This window comes from Ahaetulla prasina, chromosome 6 (assembly GCF_028640845.1).
Source record: "Ahaetulla prasina isolate Xishuangbanna chromosome 6, ASM2864084v1, whole genome shotgun sequence".
In the NCBI taxonomy this organism is placed as follows: Eukaryota; Metazoa; Chordata; class Lepidosauria; order Squamata; family Colubridae; genus Ahaetulla; species Ahaetulla prasina.
The window spans coordinates 50,660,160-50,686,614 of NC_080544.1; the positions used below are offsets into that span (position 1 = coordinate 50,660,160).

Below are 26,455 nucleotides of genomic sequence, written 5' to 3' on the forward strand. Positions count from 1 at the left end.
GCACACTGAAACTGAAGACAAGAATATTAATTCTAACTTAGTGTCTTCACTGACATGTTACTAATCTGATCGGAAGTGGAGGTTTTTTCTTTCCAAATAATTTATTTATTTATTTATTTATTTATTTATTTTATTTATTTATTTTATTTGTCACATTATATGTAAGCATAAGCATGAAATAACTATACGATATATAAGCATATATAATCATAAGTATGTAATAACTATATGAAATTGGATACAATCAAAGGGAACATTTAGTCAGGAACAGTAGGCACCTTGGTGCTCTTATGCACACCCCTTACAGATCCCTTAGGAATGGGGTGAGGTCAATAGTAGATAGTTTTTGGTTAAAGCTTTGGAGATTTTGGGAAGAGGCCACAGAGTCCAGTAGTGCATTCCAGGCATTAACAACTCTGTTTCTGAAGTCATATTTTCTGTAGTCAATTTCCTTTGAGTTAGAGAAATATAATCTTATATTCTGCAAATTGAAGACCCTTTGAAAACAAATGACTGGCTGAATGGCTGAAGATGCAAAATTTGCACTGCACAAAAAAATTAGTGTAAATAGGATATTTAACTAGCATGTTCTGAAGATCACCCTGAAGATTAGCCTTGTTTGAGAGGGACTATTTGCCTCCTAAACTGACTTTTTTTTTGAATCCTTAATTTATTCTTTCCTTCCCTGTTCAGATACCTTTCCCCCATATATCCGCCTAGTTTTTTTCTTTACCAAAATACTTTTCTCTTGTTTTCACTTCTTTCATCCTCTTTCCTATACCTTTTCTTTTTGTGTGAAAGAAAAAAGCAAACATTCTGAATTTAAATATGAAAGGTTTGTAAGTGAAACAGAATAATATTAGTATGAGCTGATAGAAGATCTATTGATCATAGAAAGAAGCACAATTCTTAAGTATTGGATATTCAGCCAGTTGATTAAAAAGGAGAGAATTATATAGAAACACACAAATATGCACATATGTGTCATTTTTATCAACTGAATTAAATCCTAGCAGTTCTTCCTTCCAAACATGTATGTATGTATGTACGTATATATATGTAAACACACAGACATACAAGTTTGTCATATCCACACATTTTGGGCGAAGGTGGAACTGCTAGGATTTATTTCAACTGGAGTAAGTAAGTTTAGGTAGTATCTTGTACAGGATTTTTCTTTGGTGCTTATGTTCTTTTAATCTACTTCTCATTCAAAAAAGACTCTTAAATTCAGAATTTTTTACCCTTTCATATAAATATAATAGACATCTGTGTACTAGTGTTTTACCCCTTCCTTTCTTTTCTAATTTAGAATCTCTTTCAAATATGCTTTACTCCCCAAAAGAGAACACTTCTTCCCATGCTAAAAAGATGTAGTTGCATTTTAAATAGAAGGAGATTTAAACATGAATAGGATAAAGCCTTTAGATTTTGCTCAATAGTATTTTAGTAATGCTATGCTGGTTTATTTGTTCAGGTTAACTATCTGTAAACCTACTGTTATCCTTTAATTTTTCCTAAACCATGAAGGCATGAAAACCTTTAAAATATTCTTGGCTTCATTTTCTCATTAACTTTCTGTATCTGAAGTCTATTTTCTACTTTTATTAGAATTTTTTGAAAAAGTTAAAATGAAGGTATTCTTTTCAAGGTAAGCAAAAGTAAAATGATTTATAATAAGCATTAGATACTGTGGAAGAAATGTGTTAATAGCTACCATATTCAGGTCTCCAGTGAAATTGTTTTGATTTCTTATACAATGAGTTTCAAATAAGAAATCTCCAAATCCATGCTGAGTCCCCAAAGACATGATTAAAATCTGTTTTCTTATTCATTTGTATTTATTTTTTAAAAAGAAACACCAATTTATTCTTGCCATAATTGCAGTATTTAATCCCATGAAAAACTACACCTTTCAAGTTTTACATGTTCAGTATTGTGGATGAACATATTTCTCCACCTAATTATGCACATTTTGTTTGAAGACTTGAAAGGGGGAAAAAGAAAAATAACCAGTCAATTAATTAATTAAATGAATTGCCTATAAAAAAATCAGCAAGTTTGTCGCTAATATTTTAACTCATGAACATACAGTAAGTATATCATTGAACTGGTGAGTTTGGTTTCTTGTAAAATACCTGGAATATTTTTTATGATACTATATCACTATATCACTATAGATTCGCAGCTTCTGAAACTTGCATTTGTAATCTGTATTAGTATGAACTTGTTTATATCTTAGAGTTAATAGCATTAGGTACTTTTACTCTCTTAATTAAGATAGTTGACTCAGCCTTCCATCCTTTATATTAGTTGTTTCATCCTTCCAAGGTAAAAGGACCCAAATTGTTGGGAGCAATATGCTGACTCTATAAACCGCTTCAAGAATGCCATAAAGCACTGTGAAACAATAAACCAGTATATATCTAAATGCTGTTGCTATTGTATAATATATATTATTTATTTTAAAATGTGCTGAATCACTTTTAGGGTTTTTCTACTTATTTTGTTAAGTGGGATTTTCTATATCATAGTCTTTTCTCAGTAATACTATTGTTGCAAATGAACAGTTGAACACAATTATCACTTACCACTTAGCTAAATGTCTATGGAGATTCTTAGTCATTCAGATCATGGTTGCTCCAAAGATGCTTTTTCAAGAGACAACTGGACTTTATTGTTTTTCTTTAAAGACATTTCACTTCTCATCCAAGAAGCTTCTTGAGCTCTGACTGGATAGTGGGGAATGGAAAGATTTATACTCCTTGCAGACAACTGGTCATGTGCATTCTTTTAAAGAGTTGTTGAGGCCACTTGGAGTTTATCTGTGTCCTTTGGGTTACCTGAGTAGTGCAAATACATAAAGAGCCTTCTGCAGGATGTTTTCTGCCCTGTGTCACTTCACTGTTGAACACAGGCACAGGTTGTTGGGGATGAGTCTGTGTTGTCTGCATCTTAATCTGAAGTGCAAATGGTTCCTGTAATATGCATTTTTTTCTGGAAATCCATTCATACTCCTGCACCATGCAGACCATTCCCCACCATCTAGTCAGAGCTGAAAAAGCTTCTTGGATAAGAAGCAAAACATCTTCAAAGAAAAACAAGAAAGTCCAGTTGCCTCTTGGAAAGGCACCTTTGGGACATTTACCACTTAGTTGTAAACAGATCAGTTTACAAAGAGACAGGCATGATAGTCAACTGCTTCAAACTTGACTGAGAAACCATGAATCCTTTCATTCTTGTTAATCCAAAAGAGTTTTTTTCTCTTTTATTAGTTTTGGGTTTTTTAGAACTATTTCTGTTTGTTTTAATAATTAAGGCGGGGGAGGAGACATGGAAAAAGAAAAAGTCTGCTATTTGCTTATTTAAGAAATTGCTGTGGATTTTTTTTCTACAGAAAGTGCAATTCAGGCTTTTGGCAATGGTACAGATGTGAATGTGTGGCAACCATTCCTACCTGTCCAAACCACCACAGCTTTAAGTACAACAGCATACAGATCAAAGACCTATGACTCTGAGAATTCCAACAATGAAATACCTACTAATAATGATTTGCCAGCCTGTGCCAACATCAAGGTAAGAAATAACTGACTATTATTTAAAATTTTGGAGGGGGAGGGGATTGTTAAACAGATGAAGTGCATGTGCTTGCTAAATGTTCATATATATATTGTTGGAATGATGTATCCAAAAGATTATGTTAAGCCGGTTAATTCTGATTTTATAATACTGGAATCAAGTCGTTCCATAGAGCAGGATGGGGGTCGTTAACTGCAAGAAATTTAGAAGCGAACTTGACAACCTCAATGGATCCAGCCACTGACTCAAGTTTCAGTCAGTGTCTGGATCATTAACTCATGTTATGTCATTGCTTTAGACATGATTCATTTTTAAAAACTCATAATTGAGCCATATATAAGACGGGTGTCAAACTGCTGGCCTGTGGACTGGATGCATCATGTGCAGGCCACGTCCTTCCCAGCTCCGCGAAAGGAAAAAAACATTGCAATATGTCGTGTGATGGCAACGTGACACCACAAGTTTGACACCCATGTTATATAGCATTAAACCATAAACAATTCATAAGGTAAGGGTCTACACATTGCACTGTGCTAAAAGAACCACAGTGCTTTATTGTTATGTGTGAATGATATCAATAATGCACAGTTCAGATCAATGGTAAGTAGAAACTAATTGGTGGATTGTTAGAAAAATGGTGCAGAATATGGCCATGTGAGCAATTTTCAGCAGCCCTGATATGGTGTATATAATGCCTTTGGTGCATGAAGTCTGTTGGGTGCCAGTTTGCTTCCAGGTCCAGTTCAAGGTGTTGATTACTACCTTTAAAGCCCTACATGTCTTAGGCCAGATTATCTGAGGAACTGACTTGCCCTCATCACATTGACCTATCCCACCCACCATGTCAGGCAGGGAAAGTATATTATAGACCCCATCGGTTAAAGAATTTTGACCGGTGAAGTCTAGGAAGAGACCCTTCTCTGCCATTGCCCCCCCCCACCCTGTGAAACATCCTTTCCTTAGAGATAGAGTGACCTGGGTCTGCCAATTCCCATGGAAGTTGAAGAAAGGCATGTAATCCTAGGGGCATGCATTCTGAAGGTGTTCCTGCAACCTTTTAATTTTCAGCTTATTTTTCTTTTTACTCTTCTGCCATTTTTCTGAACTTTATATATATTGTGTTTTTAGATGGCTTTGTGATTTTTATCTGTAAGCCATCCAGAATAACTCTGAAAGTGAGAAGGGTGGTATCTAAATCTGAGAATTAAACAAATATAAATAAATACATAAAATCCAGCAGGGTAGAGTGCCAAACATATATGTAAGAAACCGTTATGATGTACTTTCCCTTTTTCTGTTGATTGTCTTGATTCAAAATTTTAGAGTGTAGTTCTTGAAATCTGTTTTATTCTGCTCTGCAGAGTATGCTCACAAACTGATTAGAATGAGATGGCTATCTTGTCAGACTGACCTTGAAAGCATGTATAATCTAGGCAGACACAAAAATGTTAAAATATGACATATAATTTATTTTTATTACTGCGAGATACTATTTTGAATAGAGAAACATTTTCTAGGTGAAATTGGCTGCTGTAAAGCCAAGTGGAAAAATCATTGGTATTTTAAGGGCAAAGTAGTGATAAAAATTCTGTAAAACACAAGCTTGCTGACTGCATTATGTCAGCGAAAGCTGAAAACTCAGAAGGATAAGTATAAATCTTTTCTGCTAAGAAACCTTTACCCAATTTTCTAAATACTTTAATGTAATTTATTCTAAAAAGAGGAATAGTGGTTCTGCATTCTTAATGTGTCTTTTGGGAAGAGAAAGACTAGAATAGAATAGAATAGAATAGAATAGAATAGAATAGAATAGAATAGAATAGAATAGAATAGAATAATAATAATAATAATAATAATAATAATAATAATAATAATAGAGGAATAGTGGTTCTGCATTCTTAATGTGTCTTTTGGGAATAGAATAGAATAGAATAGAATAGAATAGAATAGAAAGAGAATAAGGAAAACCAACACAATACCAAATATCTTTGTCACTTCCTAGTTTTGGATCTCAGAACTCTGGGTTCAGCCTGACCCAACTCCAGGGCCGCAACAGCGGCAGCCGCCTCCGCCCCATGGTCTATAACCTCCCCTTCTTCAATTCCTGGGTCATCTAATTCCAGGAGGGCTTTGTGTTCCTCCACGTAGGCCGCAGCCTCCGCAATTGTACTAATTTTTTTCGTAATGCCCTCCCGGAAAATCATCAATCCCTCTGGCATCAGCCATCTGAAGCCTACTCCCTTCTGGTACAATTTGCTTGACAAAAAGTAATATTTCTTTCTCATTTCACGTACCTGTCTGGGAATCTGCCTCAGAATGGCTATCTCCCTGCCCCTATAAGTCAGTGCCCCACTCCTATGTTTTCTAAGAATTTCATCTCTCGTCTCTCTTTTCACAAATTTGACATGAACCTCTCTAGGAACTGCATGCGTGCGTGCATATTGTGAATTAACTCTATAAACTCGATCCACATCCCAATTCATAAAATCAACACCTCTCCCAAGAAATTCTCCCAACAGTTTAGTCACAACATCTCTCAAGTCTTCTTGGTCCACTTCTTCCAAATTTTGAAACCTAAGGAAATAAGACATTTTATCCATCTGTAATCCAAGCACAGCATTGCTTGTCGTCTCCCCTCTTTTCTGCACTGCCGCATCTCACCCTCAGACCTTCCACTTTCTGCTTATTTTTCTGCTGAGACTTGTTGAGTGTCCTTTAAATCCTTTTGGATAGTCACAATTTCTGCTCTTATTTCATCCAGTTTCTTGTCCATATTAGATAACTTTTCCAAAATTCTCTCCATTTCTCCAGCAGTTGGTCTCTGACCTTTTGCCATTTAAAAAAAATTTTTAAAATCCTCAGGCAAGCACAGTATCCTTGTAATTTCCTCCGGATCCACCAGGGGGCACTCACAGGAGCAACGAGTCCAGAGTACAGTTAGTCAACCAGGAAGCCGAAGGGAAGTGATGTCATCAAGATTCTCATAGTGAAGGCGGAAGCTGGACGCCACCATTGTTCCCCAGAGGGAGGGGGGGCCTCAAACCCTCCCTCCTAAATTTCTCCATCACCTCTTCTCCAGAGCTCCACAAAACCGGTAATCTTGTTATTTTAAGTTCTCCTCTCTCCAAAGTGATTCAGATTCTTCCAGTCGCAGGGGAGGAAAACCCCCCCGCACTCCAGGGTACTCCACTCACGTTTGCCGATATCCCCTTCCCTTCTTCATTCCTCAATTCTTCTCCGTTCCCTGTTCACCACCAGGCTGCTGCAATTATAAATCCAAAGCCCCGGTGTCACTGGGCACAGCGGCCTAGGCGACGACCAAAATAATGGCCGCGGCCTATGGCCTCCGAACCCCGCCGAGCCTAGGACGCGCCAGCATCGGTCCCCCCAGTCCTGTATATCGGCTGGGAGACCCCTGGCGAGCCGTCCGTGCGGCAGGTGTCCTTTTCGGAACACCTGGCCCCTGAGGGCCTCGGCGGCGGCCGGATTCGGACACTGGAGGCAGGAGAAGCCTTCCAGACGTCCGTTGCCACCGGATACCGGAAGTCGTCTCTGCTACACTGGGTTTCAATTGCACCTTGGTTATGTTATAGCCCACCTTGGTTATGTTATAGCCCCATTTCTATAATAGAATAGAATAGAATTTTTATTGGCCAAGTGTGATTGGACACACAAGGAATTTGTAAAAAAGTGTCTGTGTGAGGACAAGCCACTGCTATGACTTCTTTTCCCCATAAAATTGTCCCTACTTAATAGTTTAAACGTTTCCCAAGTTAAATGTGAAGGACTTGGAATACCAGTTTTCTACAGAGTGTCCTGCTATGTTGAAATGTAGGCAGAAGGTTCCTGGATTCAAATAGAATGAACACACTGAGGAGATGAAAGCTGAAAGTCTTTCTATTAACCATAGTTTAATAGAATAATTTTAATTGCAAAATATAATGAAGATAGAAAGTATCTACTACAGACAAGGCAATAAAATAAAGCATGGCAACAGAAGAGTGTAAATATAAGATGAAATTTAATATTCCTTTGGTAGATGGCTGTCCCTTTTCATCAAAAGCAGTAAAAGATTTTCTCCAGTTTAATTCAGCTGGTATATAAGAAGTTTCCTTGATAAACTTACCATGAGGCTCATCTCATGTAAATTTCTGAAAGCTTATATAATATCCTCCTCTAATGATGCATATTTATTGTTTATTATTTTATGCAGGGGAAACTGTGGTGGCACAGTGGTTAGAATGTAGTATTGTAGTATCTGCCCACTGCCAGGTATTCAATCCTGACTGTTTAAGGTTGATTCAGTCTTCCATTTTTCTGAGGTCAATAAAACGAGGACCGAGATTGTTGGAGGCAATATGCTGACTTTGTAAACTGCTTAGAGAGTACTGTAAAGCACTGTGGGGCAGTATATAAGTATATTGCTATTGTTTATCCTCCTCCTTTGATAACTTTTTATAGTTATCAAAAGTTTTCATATGAGATAGTATCAACTCCTACATGATAGCAATAGCAATAGCAATAGCACCTAGACTTACATACTGCTTCACAGTACTTTACAGCCCTCTCTAAGCAGTTTTACAAAGTCAGCATATTGCCTCCAACAATCTCGGTCCTCATTTTACCAATCTTGGAAGGATGGAAAATTGAATCAACCTTGAGCCCGGTGAGAATCGAACTGCCAAACTGCTGGCAATAGGCAGTCAGCAGAATTAGCCTGCAAACCCTCCCTCCTAAATTTCTCCATCACCTCTTCTCCAGAGCTCCACAAAACCGGTAATCTTGTTATTTTAAGTTCTCCTCTCTCCAAAGTGATTCAGATTCTTCCAGTCGCAGGGGAGGAAAACCCCCCCGCACTCCAGGGTACTCCACTCACGTTTGCCGATATCCCCTTCCCTTCTTCATTCCTCAATTCTTCTCCGTTCCCTGTTCACCACCAGGCTGCTGCAATTATAAATCCAAAGCCCCGGTGTCACTGGGCACAGCGGCCTAGGCGACGACCAAAATAATGGCGCGGCCTGTGGCCTCGAACCCGCCGAGCCTAGGACGCGCCAGCATCGGTCCCCCCAGTCCTGTATATCGGCTGGGAGACCCCTGGCGAGCCGTCCGTGCGGCAGGTGTCCTTTTCGGAACACCTGGCCCCTGAGGGCCTCGGCGGCGGCCGGATTCGGACACTGGAGGCAGGGGGAGCCTTCCCGGCGTCCGTTGCCACCGGATACCGGAAGTCGTCTCTGCTACACTGGGTTTCAATTGCACCTTGGTTATGTTATAGCCCACCTTGGTTATGTTATAGCCCCATTTCTATAATAGAATAGAATAGAATTTTTATTGGCCAAGTGTGATTGGACACATAAGGAATTTGTAAAAAAGTGTCTGTGTGAGGACAAGCCACTGCTATGATTCCTTTTCCCCATAAAATTGTCCCTATTTAATAGTTTAAACGTTTCCCAAGTTAAATGTGAAGGACTTGGAATACCAGTTTTCTACAGAGTGTCCTGCTATGTTGAAATGTAGGCAGAAGGTTCCTGGATTCAAATACAATGAACACACTGAGGAGATGAAAGCTGAAAGTCTTTCTATTAACCATAGTTTAATAGAATAATTTTAATTGCAAAATATAATGACGATAGAAAGTATCTACTACAGACAAGGCAATAAAATAAAGCATGGCAACAGAAGAGTGTAAATGTAAGATGAAATTTAATATTCCTTTGGTAGATGGCCGTCCCTTTTCATCAAAAGCAGTAAAAGATTTTCTCCAGTTTAATTCAGCTGGTTTATAAGAAGTTTCCTTGATAAACTTACCATGAGGCTCATCTCATGTAAGTTTCTGAAAGCTTATATAATATCCTCCTCTAATGATGCATATTTATTGTTTATTGTTTATGCAGGGGAAACTGTGGTGGCACAGTGGTTAGAATGTAGTATTGTAGTATCTGCCCACTGCCAGGTATTCAATCCTGACTGTTTAAGGTTGATTCAGTCTTCCATTTTTCTGAGGTCAATAAAATGAGGACCGAGATTGTTGGAGGCAATATGCTGACTTTGTAAACTGCTTAGAGAGTACTGTAAAGCACTGTGGGGCAGTATATAAGTATATTGCTATTGTTTATCCTCCTCCTTTGATAACTTTTTATAGTTATCAAAAGTTTTCATATGAGATAGTATCAACTCCTACATGATAGCAATAGCAATAGCAATAGCACCCAGACTTACATACTGCTTCACAGTACTTTACAGCCCTCTCTAAGCAGTTTTACAAAGTCAGCATATTGCCTCCAACAATCTCGGTCCTCATTTTACCAATCTTGGAAGGATGGAAAGTTGAATCAACCTTGAGCCCGGTGAGAATCGAACTGCCAAACTGCTGGCAATAGGCAGTCAGCAGAATTAGCCTGCAATACTGCATTCTAATCACTGCGTTACCATGGCTGTAACCACTGCACCACATGGCATGATACACTCCATGTTAGGTTATTGGCCTTCACAAAGCAGTTCTAAATGAAAGAAATAGGTTTCTTGAACTGAACTACTTGAGAAATTGAAGGGGAGATGGGTACTGAGTGCTCAGACTTGTAGGCACAAACATCTTCTACAGGAAAAATAGAATAAACCACCTAAATCTCCTTGCCATTTATTATAATCTATAGATAAACATTGTTCTTGTTAGGGTAACATTCGGAAATTCTCAAGCTATAAAAACAAATGAAAAGAATACCTCAAAAATTATATACAAAACAGAACTGTCCTGGGTCTAAATGTCCTTTTCTCTCTCCAGGTAATTCTGGAGAGCTACAAGATGTTGTCTGCCCTTGTAATAATTATCTAGATTTTTGCAGTCCGGATCTCTAAGCTCTACTGCAAGCTCTGGGCAGAATCAGAATTGTTGTGGGAGGGGGTATTTTGTATTAGTTCCCTAGCTTTATTCTAGGCTGACTGGGGAATTCTGGGACTTGACGTCCACATATGTTGGGATTGAGAAACACAGCTGTAAGGTAATCAGGTGAACATTTTCCTTGCTTTTCTTCGTTCTCTCCCCACTCCATCAGCAATAATGTTCATAGAAGTGACAACTTTTTGACTTTTTTGTCTTTTCTGCCTTGATCATAGCAAAGAAAACAACACAGATTATCCTGAACATTGTGCCCTTTATTTCAGACTATACACAGTTTGCTCCCCTGTTCCCACTTCAACAAAATACCTCCATCCCTTGCTGATTCCTCTTTAAGCTCACCCACTGACGAATCACAAATCCATGAAGGTTCCTCACACCTGCTGTGAACTGAACCTCAGAGCCCCTTATGAATTTAAGCCAAAATGTCTGAAGAAATCCTGCATATTGTTTGATAATAACAATACTAATAAAAACATGGCTTTATTATAGCTACTTATGATCTCTAATATTAGGCCTAGTCTGAATCCCTGCAATTTTCAGTAAGGCTCATGATGGGAACTCAATGCTAAGTGCTTCACTGCCCACTGTGAAGGCCTCTTAAGGCCTCCCTTGGAAACTAATCCTTTGGCCTTCCCATTTTTACACATATCTTTTTCTAAAGAAGCAAAAAGCTCTGAATCACCATGCCAGGTACTTTTATGTGAGACAGCTCATAGGTGTTCCCCATCACATATATTATTATTTAGGAATTGTGTGGCATGCAATCAATATCAATTTCTGCAGTGTTCCACAGTATTATCCTCCCATAAATGGAGTCACACAATTTGAAACTTAAAATACATGTGTGATCTATTCAAATATATGCTTCATGTACCTGACCACATATGTATAGAGGCCACCTCAAGTAGTCAGGCTGCATTCTTTGCAGGTATAGTTTTTTGCAGGTTAGTAATGTCCTGATTAAATAGCTGGGTAAAAAAAGATTGTTAGGATACTTTAACTACGTTTTGTTTTGTTAACTGCAGACCGAAGTGATTAGAAGAGATGGATTCTGTAAAAATCCCTGCTATGCATCTTCCCATGTTTGCAGTGAAAATATGAGAGAGATACTCTGTCATTTCAATTTGTCTGTAGAATACTAGCCCTTGTAGACCCATGAGCATTTGACCTTCTAAAGAAGCTGAATGATTAGAGCTGGTACTCAGATATAAAAGCATTATTATTTGGCAAGCCTGTGTGAAACCCTAAGAAAGTGGAGGGAAATGAAGTCAATGATACATCAGGTAATGGACGTGGGTGCAGGGGTGAAATGCTACCGATTTGCTCCAGTTCGGGTGAACTGGTAATGATAAAAACTACCGGTTTGGCAAACGGGTAGTTTAAAAAAGCTACCAGTTTGGGCAAACCACTAATTAAAAAAGCTACTAGTTCATCCGAACCTGTATTTCCGATCATCAGCTATGCCACATGGTTTATATTCTATGATTTAAGCTAATGTAAATTCAAATAAAATCTTTCAATTAAATTCAAATTGAAGATAAATTCCATGATTTAAGCTAAATTACGCGCCACAGCTGTACACCCCCCTTGCTGCTCTACTTACCTAGTAAAGTCTTCTTTTTCTGCATGAAGCGCGCATTTGGTGCACTCTGTGTGTGTGCAGACAGCATGCTTTTGGCACACACTGCACATGCGTACGCACAGCATACTTTTGGTGCGCACTGCATGTGTGCGCACACAGCATGTGTGTTTGGCAAGCAGCGCGCATGCATGGGCAGTGAACCGGTGATGATCCGCAGAGGATTATACCACTTCTTGGGTGTCATATGTTTGGGTCCATTGTGTCCCACAAACATAGGACTTGCAAGTGTACATACTGCTCCCATTTGGCATTTTCTGAATTTGTTGGGACTGTATCGCCTAAAGTATACTCAGTCCAATTGAATGAAAGTTGCTATGCTAGACTAATAGTATTTGGATTTTCAGTAACAATATAAAAAAGTGACACTGCACAAATAAGTGATAGGAAAATATGTGCTGAACATGATAAAAGAAAATAGTTTCCAAAAAATAAGCCTTAAAATATGCAATATTACAGAGCTGAATTTCATATTCCGTGCCAAATGTAGCTAGTACACAGCTGCAGTTATGATAGTTCTGAAAATATTTATGTTGCCTACATGTGCCGATATCCATCATCCAAGTTCTGTTCAAAATAGATTTGGGGAAACAAATTATTTTATTTTTTAACTCAGTTTTAATTTTGGTCCAATCTCCAGTGATTTCATTTCAAGTGCAATATGTTGTGAAGATTTCTTTTTTCCAACCCCTTGGATCGAAGACTGTATACCTAACTAGATATTTCCTTCCTTTCCTTATAGTTATCTATTTTTTTTCCTCTATTTTGATGCTTGGGAGAAAGAGAATGGAATTGGGGGACTGAAAGGAAGAGAATCCTGGAAAGTCAATGTTACCACCATTTTTTTTTGTCATGGTTCCATCTCTGTTGGCTTTAGCTCAGTCCATGAGATATCGGTCAACTGATTCCCCTACAGAAAAATCAGGAGAATTGTTCTATACAACAGGATGATGATGATGAAGAAGAAGAAACTTTGGGTAGTTTACACAAAAAGAGTATATATGGCAGGGAAACAAACCAAGTGAAAACAAAAGAAGGCAACCTAGGTTAAAAAGAGGTTTCAGTCAATGCCACCAAAGGACTGTGTGAAAGTCAGGTTCTCAGGCTCCTTTAAAACATCAGCAAGATGAAAGTCGTTTGGATCTTGGAAGGTAACCTCATTTCAGAAAGCTGGTTGCTATCACCAGAAGGCATACTTCCAGAGTCCCAAGCCTTGCTTATTTGAAATTTGTCATCCCTGTCTGATCAAATTAAATACAATGGTAACAGGTAACCCTCCAGGCAAGCAGGCTGCATGATATATAGGGATTTATAGACAAGAACCAGAATTCTGAATAGCGCCTGGAAGCAAATTGGCATCCAGTACAGCTAAAGAGGCAGAAGTGTTACATGGGCATACGAGGGCATGGCCGTCATTGCCTGCTCTAGTCCCATGTAAAGCAAATCTAAGTAGTCAGGCCATGAGGTGACCAGGGTATGAATATCTGAAGGGCCCTGCAATCTAAAAAAGGGTGTACCTGGCCCACCAGATAAAACCAAGGCTTCCCTGAACACAGCTGCCACCTGTTCATTGAGTTCAGAAAGAGCCCCAGATTACACACCAACTTTGTAAGGGGAAGATTCAACATTCTCTCATGGCTGGGGCGGAATAAAAAGGTAATTGGATATTATTATTATTATTATTATTATTATTATTTATTATATTTGTATACCGCCCTTCTCCCGAAGGACTCAGGGCGGTTCACAGACAAAAAACAACAACAACAGAAAACATATAATAGATTAAAAACAGCTAAAGAATAGATAGATATCATAGAGACACTATTATGCAGTCAGAATACATCTACTATCATAACCATTACAATTTTCCTATGTTGCTAGAAAAGAAGTCATGATTTTCCTACTGAGTAATGATGATTTAATTATGGTTTTAAATGTTCTAAATATCATTTTTATTTTAACCTTCTTGAGGACTCTGGAGTGGAAAAGCAAGGTAAAAATTGAAATACTAAATTCCATATAAACAAATATATGAGAAGCTGTTGACATCTATGCAGGCTTTCAACAAGCTGATCTGTTTAATTAATGCTAAATGTTTTAATCAAAATAAAGATCTAGTGAACACTGTTATTAGGGTTTTGAAGCATTTCATATTCAGTCTTCAAAAAGGAGACAGGAACAGAAAAATAGTCTTTCAGCATCTTAAATCAGGCATGACTATTTTCAGGACTGTATAGCTTTAGAAATGTTTCATGATTCCCCAAAAGTATGAGGTTGCTTTAAAGTATTGTAGACCGGTACTACATTTGACTCCTGTTGACTCTGGAGCACTTATTAGAGAACAGATTTGAAGCACTGCTGAGTACTGGAAGATCTTAAATCATAATATAGCTAATTTACTCTTTTTAATATAATTCTTAAAAAGGAAAATAAAAACTAATATGAAAGTAATATAAAATAAGAAAAAGAAACAAAAAAGATGGAAAGAAAGAAAGAGAGAGAGTGAAAGAAAGAAAGAAAAGAAAGATAAAAGAGCAAGAAAGGAAAAAATAGAAAAGAAAGAAACATGATAGAAAGAAGTAGCTTCCAAGCTTCTTTACAACAGTTATAAGTATAATATAAATTACATCTACTCTGTTGTTAAAACAGATACCGTTTTTCTATATAATCTCTTTTGTCTAATCATCAAATTATAAATCATAAGCATTTTTTCCTGCTTTATGCAAAAAAGTCCATAATGGGTTTCCAATCAGCAAAGAACATAGAACAAATGTTTTGTTCATTCTCTGAACAAAAATGTAAATTTAACCATCTCAGCGATTTCCATCATCTTTACTTTCCATTCCTCTGTTGTGGGTAACGTTGAATTATTTTATCTCTGTGCACGCAACAATCTTGCTGCAGTTATCATGTAAAAAAACAAAGTTCCATAACCTTTTTCCAATTATTTGTTTATCATTCCCAAAGAAAGACCTCTGGTTCCAATTTGTGTGTTAATCTTTAAAGTTCCTCTGAACCAACGTTTATATTTGAACCTGAAATTTTCTAGCTTTTTACATATCCTCCAAGCAGAATAAAATGTCCCTTAGTGTTGTTCATATTTCCAACATAAATGTATCCCCTTATATATTTTAAATATTTTTGGCTTAGCGTGATGGTAAAATGTGGTTTAAAAGCATCAGGGTCTGGCTTGACGTGGGAGCCTGTCTTCAAACACTTTATTATATTCCAGTGTTGACAGCTTTTCAGCATACAGAAACAGGAATCATGTAAATTAGTGAGCTCCTTTATTCCTTGGTTTTTCATTAGGCCACTTACAAGAAGCCTGAGAAATAAATGCATCCATAGTGGCTGAGGCTGTATTATGCTTGCTGATATTATGATGGGCAATTAATTCTGACATGGCACTTTGGCAGGCTACCTAATGCTCTGCGCTTTACTACTCAGGAGGTTACTACTTGGCAATTTCCATGACATTTATACAAATTAATCAAATTCTTACCTTCATTTTATTGCACAAGGGTTTTCTTTCTTCCTAGCAATAAATAAAAATTCAGATGCAAAAGCACAAGAGCACTTAGAGCTCCTACAAATGTTGGTAGAAGCTCTGTTAGCCTACTTTTCCATTTCCAGGGTATTTTAAGAATGAACTTAAAGTCTCCAGAGGAGAAATAACTAGGGAATCAAACAGAGATCTTTCTAGGAACAAAATGGCATGTTTCTGCGATGTTACAGTCTGGGAAAATTGATACAAGGGTTTATTTTGTCTATATCTGTACGTTTGTGTGTGTGTGTGTGTGTGTGTGTGTGTGTGTGTGTGTAAGAGAGAGAGAGAGAGAGGGAGAGAGGGACAGACAGAGGTGGAAGTGTGGAAAGGTGTGGTAGAAATAGTGAGAATGATAGGCCAACAGCTCCTGGAAATCAGAAATCTATTGGCCAAGATCAAGCATGACTTGGGCTCAAGGGCTATACCTCTAATTTTGAGAGAATAAAGATAGATAAGGTCTTATGCAAGAGTAAGTTTTTTTTATGATTAACTTTTTACAGGTACTGTTCAACTTACAATAGTTTATTTAGTGACTTTTCAAAGTTACAAGGTCCCAGAAAAAAGTGAATTAAGATTGTTTTTCCCACTTCAGACCGCTGCAGCATCCCCATGGTCAAATGATCAAACTTTAGACACTTGGCAACTGTCTCATATTGTTATGCCTGTTGCTGTGTCCCTGGGTCATCTGATCATCTTTTGCAACCTTCTGACAGACAAAATCAAGGGGAAAGCCAGATTCACTTAACAACTGTGTTACTAATTTAACAACTGCAGCAGGGGTGAAATGCTCCAGGTTTGGACCGGATCGCCCGATCCAGTAGCAATGGCAACTGGTGGTTCGGAGAACCGGTAGCAAAAATCCCTAGCCCCGCCTTCTGACCCAGCTGAGCCGCGCCATCATCAGAGGTTTGGGTTTTTTTTAACTTTTAAAAGCATCTCTTCTTCAGCCGAAAAAAGGCTTTTAAAAGTAAAAAAAAAGCCTTTGATGGTCGCATGGTTCAGTTGGGATCATCAGAACCCTTTAAAAGTTTTTTTTTTAACAACCTCTTCAGCCAAAGAGGTTGTAAAAACAAAAGGTTTTAAAAGGCTCCTCTGGCGATCCCGCTGAGTTGCCTGATCACCAGAATCTTTAAAAAACATGTTTTCTACAAGCTCTTTGGCCGAAGAGGTTCTGGGCTGTGATCAGGCAACTTCAGCTGGGATCATCAGAGGAGCTTTTAAAGTCTTTTTTTCCTCTGGTGATCCCAGATGAGTTTCCTGTCGATCACAGGCTTTTAAAATCATTTTTTAACAACCTCTTACAACAGCCCCCACCCAGGCCCACCCAATCACCCTCTCCCTACTTACCTAATTACTGCTCCTTGCTTCTATTTCGGCTGCTGCAATCAGTTGCATCAGCTAGCAACTGAATCTGCCTGCCTGCAATCCATTTCCTTAGTGAGCAACTCAATCTGCCTGCCTCCAATTGGGTAAGTAAATGGGGGAGCTTTAAAAAATATTTAATTTGGTTTTTTTTAATGAGTTGGGGGTTTTTTTTAGACAACAATTTAAAGTTAAGGAAGTTTTAAATTTAGCTGCTTTTATCTAAAACGGGTCTCCAACCTTAGTAACTTTAAGGCTTGTGGACTTCAACTCCCAAGTTGAAGTCCACTCTTAAACTTTAACTGTTAAAGTTACTAAGGTTGGAGACCCCGATCTAAAAAATATAAATAAAATAAAATAATAAAATAAAATATTTGTGCAGTTTTCTGAGATTTGGTGTGTTTCTGTAGTGTTTCACTCTAACTACACAAACACACAAAATCTCACAAAGCTGTATGTGGAATTTGTGTGTGTGAGTGAGTCAGTTGTGTTGCGTTGTGTGTGTGTAAAGTGTGAAAGTTGGTTTTTGAGCTTTTTGTGGCTGTTTGAGGTTCCTGCTTGTTGCAGAGGCCATTTTGGGTGAAGTGCAGCTGCTTTTACATTGTGTAAGAGTCAGTTATGTTGTGTTGTGTGTGTGTAAAGTGTGAAAGCTGGTTTTTGGTACCTCTTATTGTTTTGTATACTTTGTTTATTATTTTTATTATTTATTGTTATTGGCCACGCCGACCCAGTCATCTGAACAGCAAGCCACGCCCACAGAACCGGTAGGGAAAATTTTTAGATTTCACCCTGAACTGCAATGATGGGATTAAAAAATAGTAGAATTAGGGTATCGATGAATATTTTAAGTGGAGTGAGAAAAGAGAGATTCTAAAACTCTTAAGCATTTTTCTTGTGTTATGATAAGTGTAGCATGTCATAGCTAACTGTAAAAACAGATTACTCCAATAAGAATAATGCAGTTTTGTTTTATGGATTAATAATTGTTTATTTGAAGATAACATGCGCTTTTTAAAAGCAGCAGTAAGTATTTATAAAACTAGCATTTTGTCAAAAGCTATTGAACATCTCTAAAACTAGCAGTGATATTTTATTGTTAGTTATCATTCTCCAGGAGCAGTTTGTAGTTGCATTCAGTTAAATAGTCCATTTCTTTTCACTACTTTATTACAATACTCTCCTTTATGAAAATATGATGCAAAACTGATAGACTTCCATAGTAGTGGATAATCCTCCACCCAGTGTCCAACATGGAAGCTACTTCCTACGAAATTTTAACTTTTCACCATACAAATCAAATGGTTTAATATTGATACATGGATGCCCATCATTCTGTTCCCTTTAAGGTAAAAAATGCAGTGAACTTAAAAGGAGTCAGAAATACTAATCAAACGATGCTAAAGGAATAAAGTAAGAAAGATAAAAAGAAATAAAGTCAAAAATAATTTACACTACATATTCACTTTATCTCTCCATACTTTTCTGTCCTTGCAAACCATGCTTACTCTGATTCTAGTAACACTTTTCCTTAAATTCTGGTTTCTCATTTTTACGTTCTTGGTCTTTTTTCTTTCTTTCAGTCTATTCATTTTTTCTTTACTGTATAAATTCCTTTTGCAATTCTTTCCTCATTCATTTTCTCTATGGAACTAAATCACCATAGCATACTTCTTGCACACTGTTCATTCACTTCTGTATTTCATTCCATCCAATGAGCATTTAGTCATTTTTTTATCTATCTCTTTATTTTTGTTAACCACACAAACACAATTGCATAGCGCATTCCGCTGTGTTCAATTTGTGTTTGTTTGTCCTGAATCCTCACTTCCGAATAATGGACTGAAGTACTCACTTATGCATACTCTTTTTTGTTTCCTTTAACCAACTGTTTCTCACAACATAATACATATTACCTTTCTGCTACCATAGTATTTACACTTCTTAAAAAATTTTCAGCCTTTTCCCAATCTTAATTTGACAAAATGACAAAATCAGTGGACCACAGGAATGCTGTCAATATAATTTACTTGGACTTCAGTAAAGCATTTGATAGAGTAGACCATAACCTACTACTAGATAAAGTAGAAAAATGTGGGGTTAGACAGCACCATCACCAGATGGATTCGTAAGTGGCTGACCAACTGCACTCAACGTGTAGTCCTCAACGGAACTACATCCACATGGAGGGAAGTATGCAGTGGAGTACCCCAAGGCTCTGTTTTAGGCCCAATACTCTTCAACATCTTCATCAATGACTTGGACGAGGGGATAGATGGGGAACTCATCAAATTTGCAGATGACACCAAGCTGGCAAACACTCCAGAAGATAGGCTTAAGTTACAGAAGGATCTTGACAGACTTGAACATTGGGCGCTATCTAACAAAATGAAATTCAACAGTGAAAAAAGTAAGGTTCTACATTTAGGCAAAAAAAAATATACAGGTACTGTATATGTGGTACCTTGCTCAATAGTAGTACCTGTGAGAGGGATCTTGGAGTCCTAGTGGACAACCATTTAGATATTAGCCAGCAGTGTGCAGCAGCTGTTAAAAAAGCCAACACAGTTCTGGGCTGCATAAACAGAGGGATAGAATCAAAATCACATGAAGTGTTAGTGCTACTTTATAATGCCTTGGTAAGGACACACTTGGAATACTGCATTCAGTTTTGGTCAGTTTTGGTCGCCACGATGTAAAAAAGATGTTGAGACTCTAGAAAGAGTGCAGAGAAGAGCAACAAAGATGATTAGGGGACTGAGGGCTAAAACATATGAAGAACGGTTGCAGGAACTGGGTATGTCTAGTTTAATGAAAAGAAGGACTAGGGGAGACATGATAGCAGTGTTCCAATATTTCAGGGGTTGCCACAAAGAAGAGGGAGTCAAACTATTCTCCAAAGCACCTGAGGGTAGAGCAAGAAGCAATGGTTGGAAACTAATCAAGTAGAGAAGCAACTTAGAACTAAGGAGAAATTTCTGAACATCAATAAGTGGAACAACTTGCCTGCAGAAGTTGTGAATGCACCAACACTGGAAATTTTTTTTTTAATTTTTTTTATTACTTTTTTCCAACAAACAAAAAAAGAAAATACATTATTACACCCTTGTGCTATACATAAAAAAAAGGAAGATTTGGGTCTTCGGATATGTCCTCATGATTGCCAAAATCCACGTTCTCGAGGTACAGGTACCGAAGCATCCAATTTTCCAAGCGCATAGTCCACGAATGATTTCCAAGTCTTCCAGAAAATATCTTCTTTATACACACCACTTCTAATTTTAATATCACATGTCATTTTATCATTTATGGCTAATTTCCACATTTCAGAATTCCACTCTTCTATTCTAAAAATCACATCTAGTTTCCAATATCTAGCTATTATAATTCTACCTATTATAATCATAATTCTAATCAATTCTTTTTCATATTTTGTTAATTCTATTTCCTTAATTACCAACAATAATATAGTTTCCACTCTCAATGTTATTACTTTCCCCATCATTTCCAATATCATTTTCTTCAATTGTTGCCAAAACTTTTAACCTTATCACAATTATACCACATATGTTCATAAGTCCCCAATTCCATCTCACATCTCCAACATTTTTACTAATTTTTTATCCATTTGTGACAATCTTACTGGAGTCAAATACCATTTCAAACAACTTTATGATTGTGCTCTTTAATCCTTATAGATAAAGTTCTCATAATTCTACTCTTCCAATTCACATTCCAATCTGACTCTGGTATTTCAATATTAAGATCTTTTTCCCAATTTGTCCTCATCACTCTTTGTAATTTTTCATCAGAATTTATAATCTTATAAACCCTATAACGAGTCCCTTTAGCCCAATTTCATCTTTCATAATCCGAGATACTAAATATTCAAATTCAGTTTCACATCTATTTATCGAATAATTTTCCTTAATTTTTTGTCCATTTTCTATCTGTATTTTTCAAACCAACTTAACCCTAATTTTTCAATAATTTCTTTATTCCTCCTTTCATTTCCATAACTTTTATCCAATCTCTAATAATTTCTATATTTTCCTCTTTAATCACTTCATTCGTTTTATATTATTTTAATCGGCCAATTTCAATTGTCTCCCCAAAAGATTATATCCGAATTAAAATTTTAACAAATTTATTCCACATTTTTACTTAATCCCTTTAACCAATAACTTCTACTTACACATTTTAAATTTGCTTTATCTAAAACCACCTTGATCCAAATTTCTCTATATCCTTAACTCTAAGTCCCTCCAATAGTTATCTTCACCTTTAAATATTTTTACCACTTTCCGGATACCATACGCACAGTAATAATTAAATAATTTGGGGATTCCTAATCCACCTTCCTTTTGATTTTGATACCACATTTTCTTCACTAATCTAGGTCTTTTGCCACCATTACAAATTTATCCAGTTTTCTGATATCCTTCAATATCTTTCTCTGTCAAATTTAGTGGTAGCATCTCGAATAAAAGTTGAACTTGGGCAGCAACATCATCTTACACATTGCAATTCTACCAAACCAAGACAACTTTAACATTTTATATTTATCTATCTTCTTCTCAATTTCATTAATCACCACATCATAATTAAGTTTTTCAATTCTTTAACCTTGAGTGAAAGCACTATACCCAAATATTTCAATGTGTTTCTAGTGTCACCACAAGAATTCATTATATATTGAACCTATTCATAAATATATTAAAAACCCATGACATAATTCAATGCATATTTTACTTCCATCATGTACTCTTCTTTTTCAGCAGTCAACCCTCAACTCCATATGTAGTATTTCCATATGTAAATTCTCCATATGTAGAATTCTCCATATGTAGTATTTCCATATGTAAATTCTCCATATGTAGTATTTCCATATGTAAATTCTCCATATGTAGTATTTCCATATGTAAATTCTCCATATGTAGTATTTCCATATGTAAATTCTCCATATGTAGAATTTCTCCATACCAGAAATTCCTTAATTCAAGCTCAGAATTAAACATATTTTGTCACACTATTTGCCCAAATCCAGGGTGTCAAACTCGCGGCCTTTGGGCCAGAGGCGTCACATGCTGGCCACCCTCCACCCCCATTTTAGTGAAGGGGGGGTAAGTCATGATATATCACATGATGACAACATTACACCACGAGTTTAACACCCCTAGTCTAAATCAATAAATGTACAATAAATATTTTTTCATATCTGTATATTTCTCAGATACTTACTGAAAGCAAATATCTATTCTGCACATCCTCTGTACCAGGGGTCTCCAATCATGGCAACTTTAAGACTGGATGACTTCAATTCCCAGAACCCCCCAGCCAGCAAAGCTCTGTACAATGTAAAATCTTTTTGTGTTTCTTAAGAGTCCATCAATTCTTATATGCTTTTAGTTAGAATCCTTCTGACTGACTTCCTGGACCCGCATAACAAACTAACTTCTAGATCTTACCTAATTTGTTGAATAAGGGAATATTAATGCCACTTTTCCAGTCAGCAGGCACTGATGCAATCTTAACTGTCTTAAATACACTCCTTAATAAATCAATTTGATATATTTTGATGTTTTTCAGGTTACACAATATATATCTGCAGTCTTTTATCACCATGCTTCTATTTATGATTTACTTTTTGTCACTTTTTTTCTGGATGCATTTATAACATGCGCAAGATTACTAAATCACGAACAAAACAATTTCAAAGAGGGAGAACTAAGTATATGGAAAGAAGTTCCTTAGATGCCATAATCCAACTTTTAATAACAGCATATTATTATTACAATATTTCCAGTAATAATTTTATATGCAAAAACATTGTAACTCATTCAAATGATAAACAGTATTTTGAGAGTAGGTTATTTTTCTCCTTTAATCATTATTTTATTGGCATTGGGAAAAATAAAAATTAATTCAAATAAGAACATATTTAGCTAGGTAAAGAATGAATTAAGCTGGCATACTTTGTACAAGATAAAAAATATGTTTAATTTACCGCAGGAAATTAAGTGCATTCAGTCTTCCCATATTTTTTTTAATTACTCAAGGTAAATAAGTGTAATTTTTAAATAAGTTTTGTAACATTTCCATGCAGACCAAATTTTATTTTTAGAACACTTTGGATATTTGAAAATTCAGTTAATGTTACATCTATAAACACACAAAAATATAATCAATAGCCACTACTTCTGACAATTGCATTAAATAACATCTTTTTAAATATAGTCATAAGATTCATGGTTGGGTATACTTGGCTCAATTAAAAAATTTTTACTAAATAGCTATTGTTTCAAAGTACTAGCCCAAATTAATTATATAGCAATAGCACTTAGACTTATATACCACTTCATAGTGCTCTTATAGCCCTCTTTAAGCGGTTTACAGAGTCAACATATTGCCCCCAACAATCTGAGTCCTCATTTTACCCACTTTGGAAAGATGGAAGGCTGAGTCAACCTTGAGCCGGTGAGATTTGAACTGCTGAACTGCAGCTAGCAGTCAGCTGAATTAGCCCGCAGTACTGCACTCTAACCACTCGCCACCTCGGCTCTTGGTAACTGTTGCAGCTGTGTGTTGGCATATGTGTATACTTTATTTACCTGCTCTAAATATTACCACAGTGTTGGTAATGCTGAATGTTAGAATATATTACATGCAAGTTCTAGTCAGTCAGTACTGTTTACAATTTTCAATTTAGCATCTTTCAGGCTAAAGAGAAATTGGCCTCTTGTTCTTTGAAGGATTCAAATTTCACCATTCATAAAAGAAAGTTGCCTTTTTGGACCTTTTATGCTTTTTGGCCTTTAATTCTTAAACACTGTAAAAATAGCTTTCTCGATCTTTTTAGGTGATTTGAATAATAGGACTCAGGTTAGAAAATGTATGACATGAGTACAATTGGCCTTGGGCTTTTACAGAATGCTTTCTACCCTCACAACTCAGCAGCACAATGCAAAGTTCATGAAAATGGTACCTACTCACATTAGTGTAGCGTTTGCTTTGATGGTGAGAGATGTCATCATTGATAAAAGGACAAAGCTGGCCTAGATAAATATCACCACCATGGTATGATTAAACCAGTGAAAGGTGGCAGTATTTTTCAGAGGAAAGGTACAAGGTTCAAAAAGGTTTGAAACATTATTCTGAGACCTGGTGTGAATATATATCAGAGGCATTGTAGGCATTTAATTAAAAGTAAGCTTGATTTTAAATATAGTCATAAGATTCATGGTTGGGTATACTTGGCTCAATTAAAAATTTTTTACTAAATAGCTATTGTTTCAAAGTACTAGCCCAAATTAATTATATAGCAATAGCACTTAGACTTATATACCACTTCATAGTGCTCTTATAGCCCTCTTTAAGCGGTTTACAGAGTCAACATATTGCCCCCAACAATCTGAGTCCTCATTTTACCCACTTTGGAAAGATGGAAGGCTGAGTCAACCTTGAGCCGGTGAGATTTGAACTGCTGAACTGCAGCTAGCAGTCAGCTGAATTAGCCCGCAGTACTGCACTCTAACCACTGCGCCACCTCGGCTCTTGGTAACTGTTGCAGCTGTGTGTTGGCATATGTGTATACTTTATTTACCTGCTCTAAATATTACCACAGTGTTGGTAATGCTGAATGTTAGAATATATTACATGCAAGTTCTAGTCAGTCAGTACTGTTTACAATTTTCAATTTAGCATCTTTCAGGCTAAAGAGAAATTGGCCTCTTGTTCTTTGAAGGATTCAAATTTCACCATTCATAAAAGAAAGTTGCCTTTTTGGACCTTTTATGCTTTTTGGCCTTTAATTCTTAAACACTGTAAAAATAGCTTTCTCGATCTTTTTAGGTGATTTGAATAATAGGACTCAGGTTAGAAAATGTATGACATGAGTACAATTGGTCTTGGGCTTTTACAGAATGCTTTCTACCCTCACAACTCAGCAGCACAATGCAAAGTTCATGAAAATGGTACCTACTCACATTAGTGTAGCGTTTGCTTTGATGGTGAGAGATGTCATCATTGATAAAAGGACAAAGCTGGCCTAGATAAATATCACCACCATGGTATGATTAAACCAGTGAAAGGTGGCAGTATTTTTCAGAGGAATGGAGAACTCTTCTTGTAAAATATTTCTGGACACGTTCAATTGTATTGATGTCAATTCCTTCTAGTCTAAGCATTTCTTAATATGCTGTTAAATCAGGTCTACTAATTCTAGCATGGCTGAAAGGATTTGCTTTACCAACAGCTTTGGTTCTTGCAAAAACCTGAGGATGATCTGTCTGTGCAACTCACATTGCCTCAATTTTTTAAAGAGGATTTTCTTTTAGTAGTCCTTAAAAATGATATGAACCATTAGGACATATAATTGAATAATTGTTGAGGAAGGCCCACAATTGCATTAAATAACATCTTTTTAAATATAGTCATAAGATTCATGGTTGGGTATACTTGGCTCAATTAAAAATTTTTTACTAAATAGCTATTGTTTCAAAGTACTAGCCCAAATTAATTATATAGCAATAGCACTTAGACTTATATACCACTTCATAGTGCTCTTATAGCCCTCTTTAAGCGGTTTACAGAGTCAACATATTGCCCCCAACAATCTGAGTCCTCATTTTACCCACTTTGGAAAGATGGAAGGCTGAGTCAACCTTGAGCCGGTGAGATTTGAACTGCTGAACTGCAGCTAGCAGTCAGCTGAATTAGCCCGCAGTACTGCACTCTAACCACTGCGCCACCTCGGCTCTTGGTAACTGTTGCAGCTGTGTGTTGGCATATGTGTATACTTTATTTACCTGCTCTAAATATTACCACAGTGTTGGTAATGCTGAATGTTAGAATATATTACATGCAAGTTCTAGTCAGTCAGTACTGTTTACAATTTTCAATTTAGCATCTTTCAGGCTAAAGAGAAATTGGCCTCTTGTTCTTTGAAGGATTCAAATTTCACCATTCATAAAAGAAAGTTGCCTTTTTGGACCTTTTATGCTTTTTGGCCTTTAATTCTTAAACACTGTAAAAATAGCTTTCTCGATCTTTTTAGGTGATTTGAATAATAGGACTCAGGTTAGAAAATGTATGACATGAGTACAATTGGCCTTGGGCTTTTACAGAATGCTTTCTACCCTCACAACTCAGCAGCACAATGCAAAGTTCATGAAAATGGTACCTACTCACATTAGTGTAGCGTTTGCTTTGATGGTGAGAGATGTCATCATTGATAAAAGGACAAAGCTGGCCTAGATAAATATCACCACCATGGTATGATTAAACCAGTGAAAGGTGGCAGTATTTTTCAGAGGAAAGGTACAAGGTTCAAAAAGGTTTGAAACATTATTCTGAGACCTGGTGTGAATATATATCAGAGGCATTGTAGGCATTTAATTAAAAGTAAGCTTGATTTTAAATATAGGTGTAGACATAG

At 36.7% G+C, this 26,455-nt stretch overlaps 1 protein-coding gene across 1 annotated transcript in view; it reads left to right on the plus strand.

Moving 5' to 3' along the window:
* GFRA1 (GDNF family receptor alpha 1) overlaps positions 1-26,455 on the plus strand; it is a 296,170-nt gene that overhangs the window by 239,473 nt on the left and 30,242 nt on the right. Inside the window, exon 7 of the mRNA XM_058188128.1 lies at positions 3,398-3,576. Within this exon, the coding sequence (XP_058044111.1) occupies positions 3,398-3,576 (179 nt within the window). The remainder of the gene's footprint in view (positions 1-3,397; positions 3,577-26,455) is intronic.